This window comes from Euprymna scolopes, chromosome 15 (assembly GCF_053919585.1).
Source record: "Euprymna scolopes isolate OS-2025 chromosome 15, ASM5391958v1, whole genome shotgun sequence".
Lineage (NCBI taxonomy): Eukaryota > Metazoa > Mollusca > Cephalopoda > Sepiida > Sepiolidae > Euprymna > Euprymna scolopes.
In genome coordinates this window covers 97,094,120-97,108,941 of record NC_136496.1, presented here as the reverse complement: position 1 = coordinate 97,108,941, position 14,822 = coordinate 97,094,120, and the positions used below count along the sequence as shown (strand labels likewise).

The 14,822-nt window shown below is 34.5% G+C and overlaps 1 protein-coding gene across 1 annotated transcript in view; it reads right to left on the bottom strand.

Moving 5' to 3' along the window:
* The window catches only part of LOC145294205 (uncharacterized), a 37,177-nt gene extending 34,776 nt beyond the window's left edge, over nt 1-2,401 (bottom strand). The window contains exon 1 of the mRNA XM_080141314.1: nt 1,885-2,401. Within this exon, the coding sequence (XP_079997440.1) occupies nt 1,885-2,013 (129 nt within the window). The 5' untranslated portion in view covers nt 2,014-2,401. The remainder of the gene's footprint in view (nt 1-1,884) is intronic.
* Nucleotides 2,402-14,822: the final 12,421 nt, after the last annotated feature.

The following is a 14,822-nucleotide window of genomic DNA, read 5'->3' as shown; positions in this document are numbered from 1 at the left end:
AACACACACAAGACAATTCCTTCTTCAAAAATAATTATTTGCAATTGTAAAGTTTTAATCATGAGTATTCTGTTACTTTTTGTTTTTTTCGAATGACATATGGACAAATATGCATTGTCAATCTTCTTTTTTCTTTATCTATATATTTATAAAAGTGAGGATATGTGTGTGTGAAGACACTTCTCAACCAATATACTCAACGAATTTTTAATCTACAGACTTGAAATTTGGTATATAGGTTATTTAGACATGTGGAAAACTTTTAATTGGTTTTCATCCGGAAAAAGGGGGCTTCAAAGGGGTCAAAATTGAAAAATTGGTACGTGGGAGTCATCGGATTTTTCTGTCTTACTGCATTGATATTTTTTCTTAGTTACTATAATAATAATAATAATCTATATCAATACACTAGTTCGTTTCGACCGTTATTATTCTGAAAATCTCTTAAAATAAAAATGAAATTTTCCAAATCGCATCAACCATTATTATACTGAATTCTTTTAGTATGAAAATGGAATATTCTGAAATGCCCAATAAACAATTATTTCAAATGGATAAGTTATCGCCAGCCAATGTCAGATCATAATACTAATAAGTTAGTAATTGCCAACCAGTGTATGGTGGGTGCAGATCACAATACTAATAAATTATTTATCGCCAGTCAGTGTCTAGTGGGAACAGGTCAATATACTAATAAGTTATTTATTGCCAGCCAGTGTCTGTGGTAGGTGCAGGCCACAATACTAATAATTTAGTTGTTGCCAGTCAGTGTATGGTGGGTGCAGATCACAATACAAAATTACTTATTGCCAGCCAGTGTATGGTGGGTGCAGATCACAATACAAAGTTATTTATTGCCAGCCAGTGTATGGTGATGCAAATCATGATACAAAGTTACTTATTGCCAGCCAGTGTATGGTGGGTGCAGATCACAATACAAAGTTACTTATTGCCAGCCAGTGTATGGTGGGTGCAAATCACAATACAAAGTTACTTATTGCCATTTTTTTTGTGTCTTCGTTTTTTCAGACATTTTAAATTCAAATTTGTAAATAAAATAGTTATTTTGAAATAATTACATTACACTTTCGTTTGGTATTTCATTTTATATCATTTTATCTGAAGTCAAAGAAAAGGAAGTTGAAACTAATTTTCGATTTTCATTTTTTTAATGTCTTGATTAAACTGTACAAGTACCAAAAAATTTAAATATTACTAGTTTATTTTAGGTTTCTTTCTTTTTTTTTAATTGTACAAAAGTTATGATGATAATATTAATGTATATTAAAGTTATATCGTGTTATATATAGAGGGTCATTCTACAGTGCACTTTGGAGGTACCTAGAGTACAATAATAATATCACTACCAACCAGAGATATAAATGTTGACCAGTCACAGATAAAGGGAAAGGAGACGTGCACATATGCGATGCTATCAGCCTAGGCTAATACCAGGCAAAATAGTCGTGAAATATCCAGGCAGAGAGAGAGAGAGAGAGAGAGAGAGAGAGAGAGAGAGAGAGAGAGAGGGAGAGCAAACTCCTAATAGGAGGGTGCAGAGTAATACTGGAACCTTGGCGAGGCTTATTGCCACTCAAATTCTTTAAGCACATTTTACACCTGGAAAATGTCAGTTTCATCTGTAACAATATAGCAATATAGCATTAATTAAAAAATACAAATATTCACATACTTCTATACTTTTCTTTCATATTTGAGCATATGTCATTTTCAAAATGATAAATATTTAGGTAGTCGTTATGATTGGCGACAAATAAGTAGTTAAATCAAAATAAATTTAGTGTCTAATTTCCTACATTTTTATTTTTAATACAATTTATTCTGTCAATAGTAACGTGTACCGTTTTTTCTAGTTTTACTTACCTCGTCAAAGAATTGCTTCACCATTTCTTCAGTCAACTGCCCTGGTTTTGTTGTTCGTGGATGAGGTGGAATTTCAGTAAATAATTTTCTTCTTTCATCCAACCTTATCTTCATGGTGGAAGACGCCATCTTAAAACTAAGAAGACTAGTGAAAAGTTATCTTATATAGATAATAGTATCTTATAAAAATAATATAAATAAACAAAGGTTTTAGAATTTTATTTATTTCTTCTTTTTTTTTTTTTTATTGATATGTTGCCTTCAGCTGAGCAAAGAGAGGTGGGAACTCAGCAGTCTTTGTAAACCTGTGGCATTCAGTGACCCCTCCCCTTCCCTCTTACATATCGCTTTCCAAAATATCGACGAAATGTAGAAATGTGCTCAGTTGAGAGTGAAGGAATTAATGTTTTTAGCCAATTTTTCGATATTTATCGTCTGAAGGGTCGTGCTTCAAAACAATACCGATCTCGTAAAAATCCGTCGTCTCTGTCGAAAGTTTCAGGAAGAAATACATACATACATAATTTAAACAGACAGGTGAGATTTATATTATAGACTAGCCTGGGGGGCCGGCGTTGCCCGGGCGTTTGGAGGTGAGTGTTGAGCAAAAAAAAAAAGTGATAGCAGGCAGGCAGGCAGGCAGGCTTGAACCTGTACCGTGAAGGATGAAAAGAATGTGAAAAAAAAAAAAAATTATGTCTTTGCCGTTGCATCCATCACCAAACCGGAAGTGCTGAAGGTTTTAATTAAGGCTAGTCAATCGAAAAGAGGGGATGATTTTCGAAAATATTGACGAAAAAATCGACCCCTCCTTGTAGAAATGTGCCCAGTTGAGAGTGAAGGAATTAATGTTTTTAGCCAATTTTTCGATATTTGTTATTCGAAGGGTCGAGCTTCAAAACAATACCGATCTCGTAAAAATCCGTCGCCTATCAAAAGTTTTTTGGAAGACATACATACATACATACATACATACATTTAAACAGTCAGGTGTGATTTATATTATAGATGATAATGATCTAAGTGATTGAGGAACTCATTGTCAGATTTTCATTTATATTTTAACTTGCGCTATTTTTACCGTGCCAGTTTTTCTGTTCCATTTTTACCTAAATTCGTTATTATAATCTATAAATTTTAGTTTTACTTGTTTATCGTAAGTATTAGCAGCATACAAATAAGTTTGAAATAAAAAACATACACAAAAAAATAAAAGACTCGTTTTTCGAATCAGAAATAAGGATCAGTTTTTTTTTCGATTCTAATACCCCCAAAAGTTCCCATCTATACGATTTTCGACTCCAATTCCAATTAATTGTCTCAACACACACACACACACACACACACACACACACACACACACACACACACATAATGAATGTATTTCTGTGGTTTCCTTATGTTAATCTAGTGAAACTCCAATATTTTCCCATATTTGTATCTAATAAAACACGCTGTAGAGGACTTGACAATTGTGGAGCGTTATATTTAAAACCAGTTGAAACTATCGCCTGATGATGGTGTATTTTGACAGAAATCACGGCTGAAACATATATGAACATATGTAACCAATAATGTTTGTATAAATAATGAAAATTATACAATATATATATATATATATATATATATATATATATATATATATATATATATATACTAGCATTTCAGCCTGGCTTTGCTCGGGTCCTATGTACTGGTTATAACTTTATGTGCATATGTATATATATGTTAAAAAGTTTGACTCATGTCCAGGTACATCTAAAATTTCAAGTTTTAGACCCAAAATCGGCGGAGGAGTTTGGTAGAGTCTGCAAGGGTCAATTCTTTTAACTTTGACCTCTTGGCAGCCAAATGTTCGCCCAAAAACTTATTAAAAAGCTTGCTGCATGTCTAAATACCCTTTATGTAAAATTTCAAATGTTCAGATCCAAAATTGGCTTAATAGCTTACTAGAGACCGCAAAGGTCAAATATTTTAAACATTGACCACTTGACAGCCAAATTTTCGACCAAAAGCCGATTAAAATGCTTTCCCTATGTCTGAATACACTTTATGTAAAATTTCAAATGTTAAGACCAAAAATTGGCTGAGTAATTTGGTACACCGCAGAGGTAATTTTTTAAAAACTTGGACCCCAATTTGGACCCTCAACATTTATTGTTTTGGGCTCAAATCAAATTATAAAGTTTTATCCATGCCCAAGTAACCTATTTCTAAAATTTCAAGTGTTTAGACCCAAAATTGGCAGAGAAGTTTGGTAGAGTTTTCAAAGGGCAAATTGATGAACTTTGGCCCCTTGACAGACAAATTTCTGGTCGAAAACCGATCAAAACGGTTTTCCCAAATCTCAATACCCCTTATGTCAAATCTCGAGTCTGTAGACTTAAAATTGACAGAGTAGTTTGGTAGGGAATGTACACACAGACACACAGACAGACAATTTCACTTTTATATATATACTAGCAGTTCAGCCCGGCTTTGTTCCGGCCGTATGTACTGTTCATAACTTTATGTGCATATGTATATATTAAAAAGTGTGCATATGTATGGTAATACCTTTCTATATAATAATCTTCCTAAACTACCATAGAAAAAAGTTGGTAAGGACCGCAGAGGTTAATTTTTTAAAAACTTTGACCCCAATTGTGCCCTCTTAACATTTATTGTTTTGGGCTCAAATCAAGTTAAATCATGTCCAAATTACCTACATCTAAAATTTCAAGTGTTTAGACCCAAAATTGGCGGAGGAGTTTGGTAAAGTCTGCAAAGGTCAACTTTTTTAACCATGACCTCTTGGCAGCGAAACATTCGCCCAAAAACTGATTAAAAAGCTTGCTGCATGTCTGAATATCCTTTATGTATAATTTCAAATGTTTAGGCCCAAAATTGGCTTAATAGTTTGCTAGACACCGCAAATGTAAAATTTTTACCCCCTTGGTAGCCAAATTTTCGGCCCAAAACCGGAAGCTTACCCTATGTCTGAATACATTTTATGTAAAATTTCAAATATTTTGACTAAAAATTGGCTGAGTAATTTGGTAGAGACTCCAAAGGTCAATTTTTTTTAACTTTCACCCTTTAGCATTTATTGTTTTGGAATCAAATCAAATTATCAAGTTTGATTAATGTCCAAAGAACCTATATCTAAAATTTCAAGTGTTTAGACCCACAATTGGCGGAGGGGTTTGGTAAAGTTCTCAAAAATCAAATCGTTGAACTTTGACCTCTTAACTGCCAAATCTCTGTCCGAAAACCGATCAAAAAGATTTTCCCAAATCTCAATGCCCCTTATGTCAAATCTCGAGTCTGTAGACCGAAAATTTACAGAGTTATTGTGTAGGGAAATGTATATGCACAGACACACACACACACACACACACACACACACACACACACGCACATTTTCACTTAGGAAGAGAGACAGACAGACAGAGAAAGGCAGGCAGAAGAAGTGTGTTAAAAATATTATCACTAATATCATTAATATTTTTTAAAAAAATGTTGCAGTTGCACCCACTTTTGTTATTATTCTATTTTCTAAATGTGGAGGGTGGGTAACATTGTGTGACCCTGCTAGTAAATACCGAAGATAAAACAGATATTTTGGCATAAAAATATAATAGTTAACTTTTTCTTTTTTTTTATTGACGGCGGCGACGACGACAACAACAACAACAACACTAACAATAACAACAACACTAATAACAACAACAACAACAACAACAACAATAATAATAATAATAAAAAAAATGAAAAAAATAAAAACATAATGCTGTGTACATGTTACTTTCGTATTTCGTTCAATTATTTTTTCACCAAACATTAAATATAGATTATAACTAATGGTAATCGTGAAGAAAGAGAGAGCCTGTTTCCTCCGTTTGACTATAGGTGGCGTTAATGTCTGTCCACCCAGTTACGGAAGCACAAAATGTATATAATGGCACCGTTGAAATAAAAATAAATGTTTAATTTTAAACATGTTTTTTTTTGTTTGTTTGTTTTTCGCAAACATATTTAAGTTTGTTTTTGTTTTTTTTTTCAAACATATTTACGTTTGTTTTTTTGTTGTTGTTGTTTTTGCAAACATATTTAAGTTTTATTTTTCCAAACATTTACGTTTTGTTGCTAGTTTATTTTCAAACATTTACGTTTTTTTTTTGTTTTTACGTTTTTTTTTTGTTGTTTTTTTTGCAGGCATAAACTAAATATTTTTGAAATATTTTTCTTTTAGAAAAGTTTGCTTATGCACTTATTGTACCGCGCTATTTTTTATTTTTTTATTTTTTATAGTAGTTTCAAGTAATATTCAGGTTTTACAATATCCCTTTTCAAATATATATATAAATACTCGCGGAAAAAGTAAAATAAGTCCAGAAAAATTAAGAAAAAAGAGGGGGGGTCAATAAAAAAAAAGATAAAAGAAAAAACGTTGACTTTTTTATTATAAGAACGTAAAAAATACTCGCGGAAAAACGGTTGTACCCATAAATATGTTTAAAAGAAAAATATAGCAAAAACATTTAATTTATGCTTGCAAAAAAAAAATATATATTAAAATTAAAACAAAAATAACGTAAATGTTTGAAAATAAACCAGCAACAAAACGTAAATGTTTGGAAAAATAAAACTTAAATATGTTTGCGGAAACAAAACAAAATAAAACTTAAATATGTTTGCAAAAAAAAAAAAAAAAAAAAAAAACATGTTTAAAATTAAAACATTTATTTTTATTTCAACGGTGCCATTATATACATTTTGTGCTTCCGTAACTGGGTGGACAGACATTAACGCCACCTATAGGCAAACGGAGGAAACAGGCTCTCTCTTTCTTCATGATTACCGTGGTTATATATATATATATATATATATATATATATATATATATATATATATATATATATATATATATATATATATATATATATATATAAAATAAAAATTACAATTAAATTTATCAAAATGATCCAAGATGATAAAACTAAAGTATATTATAAATATTACAGAATTAATATTTATAAAGTAATCTCAACCGGATGTAAAAGCACGATAAAACCAAATAGGAGATAGAGCTAATAAGAGCAAACAGTTAATAAAATATGTTAAAAAACACTTTGAAAAAGAGTTAAAAACATATTTAATCTGAAAAGGAAACACTTGATAAGTGGATAGTCCTTAATCCGCGGAGTTTCGAAGAAATACTTTCCTTCTCATCATAGGGTAGGAATTAGCAAAATGCGGGATCGGATTTTTGCATACAAAAGTATTTGATGAAACGGCAAGTAAGTCAAAGATCTTACTTGATAACAAAAAGTGAATCAGAGGGAATGTGGTGGAGAAAAAGGTGATTACACGTGAATGGATAGTCTGGGGAACGGTAAATAATCCAATGACGGTGAAATCCAAAAATATAACTCCAAGAAAGTTAATTGAATTTCCATTTGCACAAGTAAAATCCAAGGAAATCACGTAATTGGAAGATGGTCCAAAATAATCCAAAAGGCCGAAATCCATGGAATAATTCACAAATATGTACAAGGAAAGGGGGGGGGAATTCCAATAATATTAATAAAAGAAAAATAAGATATGCTTTTCATACGGCTGCCGAGACATAATTTAAATAAGGAAGATCAGGGAAGAAGATGAGAAAAAAATGATCAGGAAAGAAGAAGAGGGGGAAAAATTAAATGATGATAGAATTAAATATAAAGTAGAAAAGCAAATGTCAAAATGACCCAAACAAAAAGATGTTAAAAGACGCGAAAAAATATAGGGCAAAAAATAGGTCAACTGAAATGTACAGGTCATTACTTAAGAAAATGTCAGAAGAAAAATTGTATGCAAAATCCGATCCCACTTTTTGCTAATTCCTACCCTCTAATGAGAAGGAAAGTATTTCTTCGAACTCTGGGGATTAAGGGCTATCCACTTATCAAGTGTTTCCTTTTCAGATTAAATATGTTTTTAACTCTTTTTCAAAGTGTTTTTTAACATGTTTTATTAACTGTTTGCTCTTATATATATATACATATATATATATATATATATATGTATGTATTCATATACAAATTCATACATATACATATATAAACACATAACATATGCACAAATATATATGCATATAAATACATTTATATACACCTATATAAACACACATATGTATATATATGTATATATACATATATATACATGCATATAAATGCATATATATATGTATATATACATATATATACATATATATATGCATTTATATATACATATGCATATACACATATATAGATATGTATACACACATATATATACATATATATACATATGTATATATATATTTTTTTTTACATATGCATAACCACATTATCAAGGCCCAGAGGCCACTCAAGGATAAGGGTTAAAGAGTGTACAGTAGAAATTGGACAATATAGTAATCATTAGTAATGAAAATTTGGTAAATTTGATAACTTATATGGAACGGCTCATCAAGAACTTATTTACTTTAGACTTGAACACAACCATATTGTAGTCAGCCGGAAAGCAGGAAAACGGAAGACAATTCAACAGGCGTGCAGTTCTAAGAAAGAAGCTTTGTTCATGGAATCTACGTTTAGGTTTAGGCACAGATAAAGAGTGGGGGGAATTATTGGTAGTGTTTACAGCTAGACGAGTGTTTCTTGTGAAAGTTTGGCGAGGGGGGACCATAGATTGAAGCTCAGTCGAACACTTTCCATGAAAATAACGATACATCAGAGACAAACTATACATATATATAAATATATATAAATATATATATACACATACATATATATATATATATATATATATATATATATATATATATATATATACTTATATATATACATATAATATATATATGTATACATGTATATATACCTATATACATAGATATATATACATGATGATGATAATGATGATGATGATGATTGCACCGTCTTGTCAGACGAGTGCCACTCCCTCAAACGCTTAACGTCCATGAGCCCAAAAATGACTTCCATCGCCACAGGACCATTTTTATAGACAAATGCCTGAGGGAGTATCTATACACAGATGATGTTACAGAGTCTTAGCTTTGTACGACAGCTAAGTCTCTCTCTCTGTTCAAAATGTTGAGATCCAGCAACAAGTAAGAGCACGATAACCAGCAATAAGTTAAACTGCAGACCAGCTTAATGCGGGTACTGATCTCCTGCTTTATGGTTTTTTTAAATCAGATATTTACTTCTCCTAGAAACGTTGCTTTCACCACGGCTTACGGGAGCCCTCTCCACTCCCCAAAATACATATATATTTACATACATATATAAACATATACATACATATACATATATATACATATACATACATATATATACATGCATATATATACATTTATACATATATACACATATATACATATATATATACATATATATGCACATATATATGCATATACATATATATACATATGGATATATACCTATATATACACATATATATACGTATATATATACATATATACATTTATATACATCTATATATATATACATATATATAAATCTATATATACATCTATATATACATATATATAAGATATATGCACATATATATATGCATATATATACACATATTTATATACACACATATACATATACACACATGAATATACACATATATATACACATATATACACATATATATACACATATATACACACACATATATATATTTGTATATATATACGCATATATATACACATATTTATATACATATATATACACACACATATATATACACACGCATATATATACACATATATCTCTTGCTCATCCGTCGAAGTTGACGATGACCAAGGTATCAATCAGTTCGGCGTCGGGGGTCGGTGGGTCCTGAGATGGCTGATGAGGCCAATCCGTGCTCGGCAGACTCTTCCACACTCTGGACACGTGAAGGTGGTATCGGCAGGATGTGAACCGGCAGCTCTCTCCTTTCTCCTCTTGCGCTTCTGCTGGTCGTGGGTCATGCGTTGATCCTCTGCCCTGTCGGCTCCCAGGCTAATGGCGCAGCGCCAGGCAGAATGTTCCGCAGCGCGACTCTCACAAGACTGGGGGTTGATTTCAAAGTCTTTGAGGGAGGTTCTCAGGCAGTCTTTATATCATTTCTTTTGGCCTCCTGCAGTCTGCTTTCCCTGGCTGAGTTCGCCATAGAAGAGTTGTTTGAGGATTCGGTCGTCAGGCATGCGATAGACATGGCCTGCCCACCAGAGCTGGGTTTTGCAGATTATGATGGTGATGGTATGGAGCCACGCGCACTTCAAGACTTCTGTGTCAGGAATTCTGTCTTGTCAGTCTTGTTGAGAAGATTACGGAGGCATCTGAGGTGGAAGCCATTCAGCTATTTTTCATGTCTCTCATATGGCATCCAAATTTCACAGCTGTATAGTAGGTTTGTCAGTACGACTGCTCGGTATACTTTCAGGTTGGTTGCGAGTTTAATGCCTCTCCTCTTCCACACATTGTCTCTAAGTCTTCCAAATGCACTGCTCGCTGTGGAGGTCCTATGGTTAACCTCAATGTCAATGTGCGGGAGAGGGTGCTGCCAAGGTAGGTGAAATATGAAAGGCATTCCAAAAGTAGTACCTCCTATTTTTTTTTAGCTTCCTTGGTAGATGACATTATCAATTATATGAGAGGCATTACTTTTGTAATGCCTCCTATTTTTTTTTTATTATTTTTGGATCTTCCTAAGTAGATGCCGTTATAAATTATATGAGAGGCATTCCATAAGTAATGCCTCCTTTTTTTTTAAGTTTGTGTATCCTCCAAGGTAGAGGACATTATTAACTATATGAAAGGCATTCCAAAAGTAATGTCTCCTATATTTTTAATTGTTTGTGTATCCTCCTGGGAAGATGACGCTAACAACTATATGAGAGGCATTCCAACTATGAATGAGATAAGTTGAAATATATACTAGCAGAATGTCCGGCGTCGCCCAGGATTGAATGAGACAGGCGGAAATATATACTAGCAGATCATCCGACACCGCCCGATATAAAATATATACTAGCAGAAGGTCTAGCGTCGCCCAAGATTGAATGACGCAGGTGGAAATATATACTAGCAGAAGATCTGGCATCGCCCAAGATTGAATGAAATAGGTGGAATTATATACTAGCAGAAGATTCAGCATTGCCCAGGATTGAATGTGATAGGTGAAATTCTATACTAGCAGAAAACCCAGTGTTGCCCAGGATTGAATGAGATGGGTGGAAATATAGACTAGTAAAAGACCCGGCTTCGCTCAGGATTGAATGAGATAGCTGGAAATATATATCAGCAGGAAACCCGGTGTTGCCCAGGGTTAAATGATAAAGGTCGAAATATATACTAGCAAAAGACATGGTATTGCCCGAGTTTATTTAGAAAGGTCAAAATATATACTAGCAAAGCACCCGGCGTCACTTGGGATTGAATGAGATAGGTGGAAACATATACTAGCGGAAGGCCCGACATTGCCCTGGATTGAATTAGACAGGTGGAAATATATACTAGCAAAAGGCTCGGCATTGCCGGGCATTGAATGAGACAGGTAGAAATATCTATTAGCAGAAGGCTCGGCATCATCTAGGATTGAATGAGACAGGTCGAAATATATACTACCAGAATGCGTGGCATTGCCCAGGAGGTAATGAGACAGTAATATATACTAGCAGAAAGCCTGGCAAAGTTCAATATTGAATGAGATAGGTGGTAATATATATTAGCAGACAGCCCGGAATCACCCAGGGTTGGATGAGACAGGTAGAAATATATATTAGAAGGCAATAGCGTCGCCCAGGATTAAATAAGTAAGGTGGAAATATACACTAGAAGAATGCCCTGCGCCGCCTATAATTGAATGAGACAGGTAGAAATATATACTAGCAGAAGGCCCTGCATTGCCCGGAATTGAATTAGTTAGGTAGGAAATATATATTAGCAGAAATTCCTGCAACGTCCAGGATTGACTTAGATAGATAGGAAATATATACAAGCAGAATATTTGGCGTCGCCTGGAATTGAAAGGCATAGATAGAAAATATATACTAGCAGAAGGCCCGGTGTTGCCCAGGATGGATGAGATAGGTAAGAAATATATACTAGCAGAAGGCCTGGCGTCGCCCCGGATGTAATGAGATGGATGAAAATATATAGTAGGAGAAGGCCCGGAGGCATCTGGGATTGAATGAGACAGGTAGTAATATAGCAGTAGGCCTGGCGTCTCCCAGGATTGAATGAGAAAGGTGGAAATATATACTAGCAGAAGGTCTGGCATTGCACGGGATTGAATAGGACAGGTGGAAATATATACTAGTGAAAGGCCGGCATCGGTGGAAATATATACTAGAAGAAGGCCGAGCATCGGCCATGATTGAATGAAATGGATAGAAATATATAGTAGCAGAAGATCGCCCAGTATTAAATTAGTAAGGTGGAAATATACTCTAGAAGAATGCTCGGCATTGCCCAGGATTGAATGAGATAGGTGGCAATGCATACTAGAATAAGGTCCAGCATAAAGCTCAGCGTTGCCCAGGATTGAATTAGTTAGGAAGGCCTGGTGTCACCTGGGATTAAAAGAGATAGGTAGTTAATATATCCTAGCAAAACGCCCAGTGGTGCTTGGGATGGATGAGATAGGTAATAAATATATACTAGCAGAAGGCCCGGTGTTGCCTTGGATTGAACGAGATAGTGGCAATGTATACTAGAAGAATGCACAGTATTGAATGAGACATGGGCAATAAATACTAATAGGACACTCAGCATCTCCTGGGATTGAATGAGACACATGGAAATATATACTAGCAGAAGACCCACCATCACCTGGGTTTGAATGAGACAGGTGGTAATACATACTAACAGAGAGTCCGGCATTGACAGGTTTTGAATAAGACAGGTGGAACACCAGGCATCACCCGTTACACGCAGAATGCCCAGTGTATTGAATGAGACAGGTGGAAATATACACTAGCAGAAAACCCAGCGTCTTCCGGGTTTGAATGGCACAGGTGAAATTATGTATTAGCAGAATGCCCAGCATCACCCGGGATTGAATGAGACAGGTAAAAATATATACAAGCAGAGTGCTTAGCATCGCCCATTATTGAATATGATAGGCGGAAATATATACTAGCAGAAGGCCCAATGTCGCCCGGGATTGAATGAGGCAGATGGAAATTTATAATAGCGTAACACCTGACGTTGCCTGGGATTGAATGAGGTAGGTGGAAATATATACTAGCAGAAGACCCTGCATCGCCCAATACTAAATAAGACAGGTAAAAATATACACTAGTGGAACACTTTGCATCGCCTTGGATTCAATAAGACAGGTGGAACTATCTACTAATAGAAGGCACAGTGTCGCTAGAGATTGAATGAGACAAGTGGAAATATATACTAGCAGAAGGTCTGATGTCGCCTGGTAGTAAATGAGACGGGGTGAAATATATACTAGCAGTAGGCCCCGCATCGCTAGGCATTGAATGAGACTGGTGGAAATATATACTAGCAGAAGGCTCGGCATCGCCCGGTATTTAATGAGACATGTGGCAATATTTACTAGCATAATGCCCAGCGTCTCCTAGTATTGAATGAGACAGGTAGAATATATACTTACAGAAGACCTGCCGTTTCCACATTGAAATCAGACATGTGGAAATACATACTAGCAGACAGCCTGGCGTTGCGCAGTATTAAATGAGACAGGTAAAAATATATACTAGCAAATCGCCCAGCATCGCCCAGGATTGAATGAGACAGGTTTAAATATCTACTGGCCGAAGGGCCGGTGTCACCCAGGATTGAATGAGATGTGTGGAAGTATATACTAACTATCGAATGGTATATATATATAATATATATACCATTTGGTATGGACCCGACCATGGAAGATCAGATAATAAATAAACGTGGATTTATAAGACTAAAAAATCCAACCTTGATTACCCTTTGGGGCTTGTGGTGCAGTGGATAGAGATGTTGAATCTCGAGGGTTCCAGGTGAGCATTGTCTGAATATAGCAGTTTCAATCCTACCCAAAGCCGGCCAGAGGCTTACTTGGCAAAAACGTGGTGAGACAACAACAACTATGAGAGGCAGCAATTGCTGAGAATGCAGTTAGGAGATTCAGAGTTCCTATCCCGCCACGGTTACCACCTGATGAAGACCAGAAGAATAGTTGACCAAAATGTCATGAAGCAACAACTAAACAATAAAATAAATTAATAAATAATACTCATCTCAATAAATGAATTCCAATTAAATAATATATGATCTATTTCTTTCAGACAAAAGGAGGAGATATTTCCTGTTTTGGATTCTTTTTTTTTTTTTTTTAGATAATCATTGATAACTTGGATTCTTTTCAATGAATAAAATAATCACATTAGAGTAATTACTCAAAAATAATTCCTCAAATCCAGCACAATTTTGCAATTCATAAAAATATAAACCGAACGTTCACCTGAATTAAAATTATTAGCAACATTGGAAGGCGTTGCATATGATCTTTGAGAATTCGGTAAGATTGCTCGACTACTGAAGACAAAATCACCTGGGTTTCACCATTTTTATTTCTTCTATAATTCAGCAGCCTAACTCTACAGGATGTGCAGACACGTGGGCAAATAATATTTGCGCTCATTACAATTTTCTCCACACAAACCTTGGTTACTGATAGTTTTATGAAAGACTTCAAATAGAACTTTGTATGACAAGCAAAGATGCCTACTTTCAACATTATAGCTTTTTAGTGATTATATAATTACTAAAAAACTGTGTGTGTGTGTGTGTGTGTGTGTGTGTGTGTGTGTGTGTGTGTGTGTGTGTGTGTGTGTGTGTGTGTGTGTGAGAGAGAGAGAGAGAGAGAGAGAGAGAGAGAGAGTTAAGATAAAGAAAGCC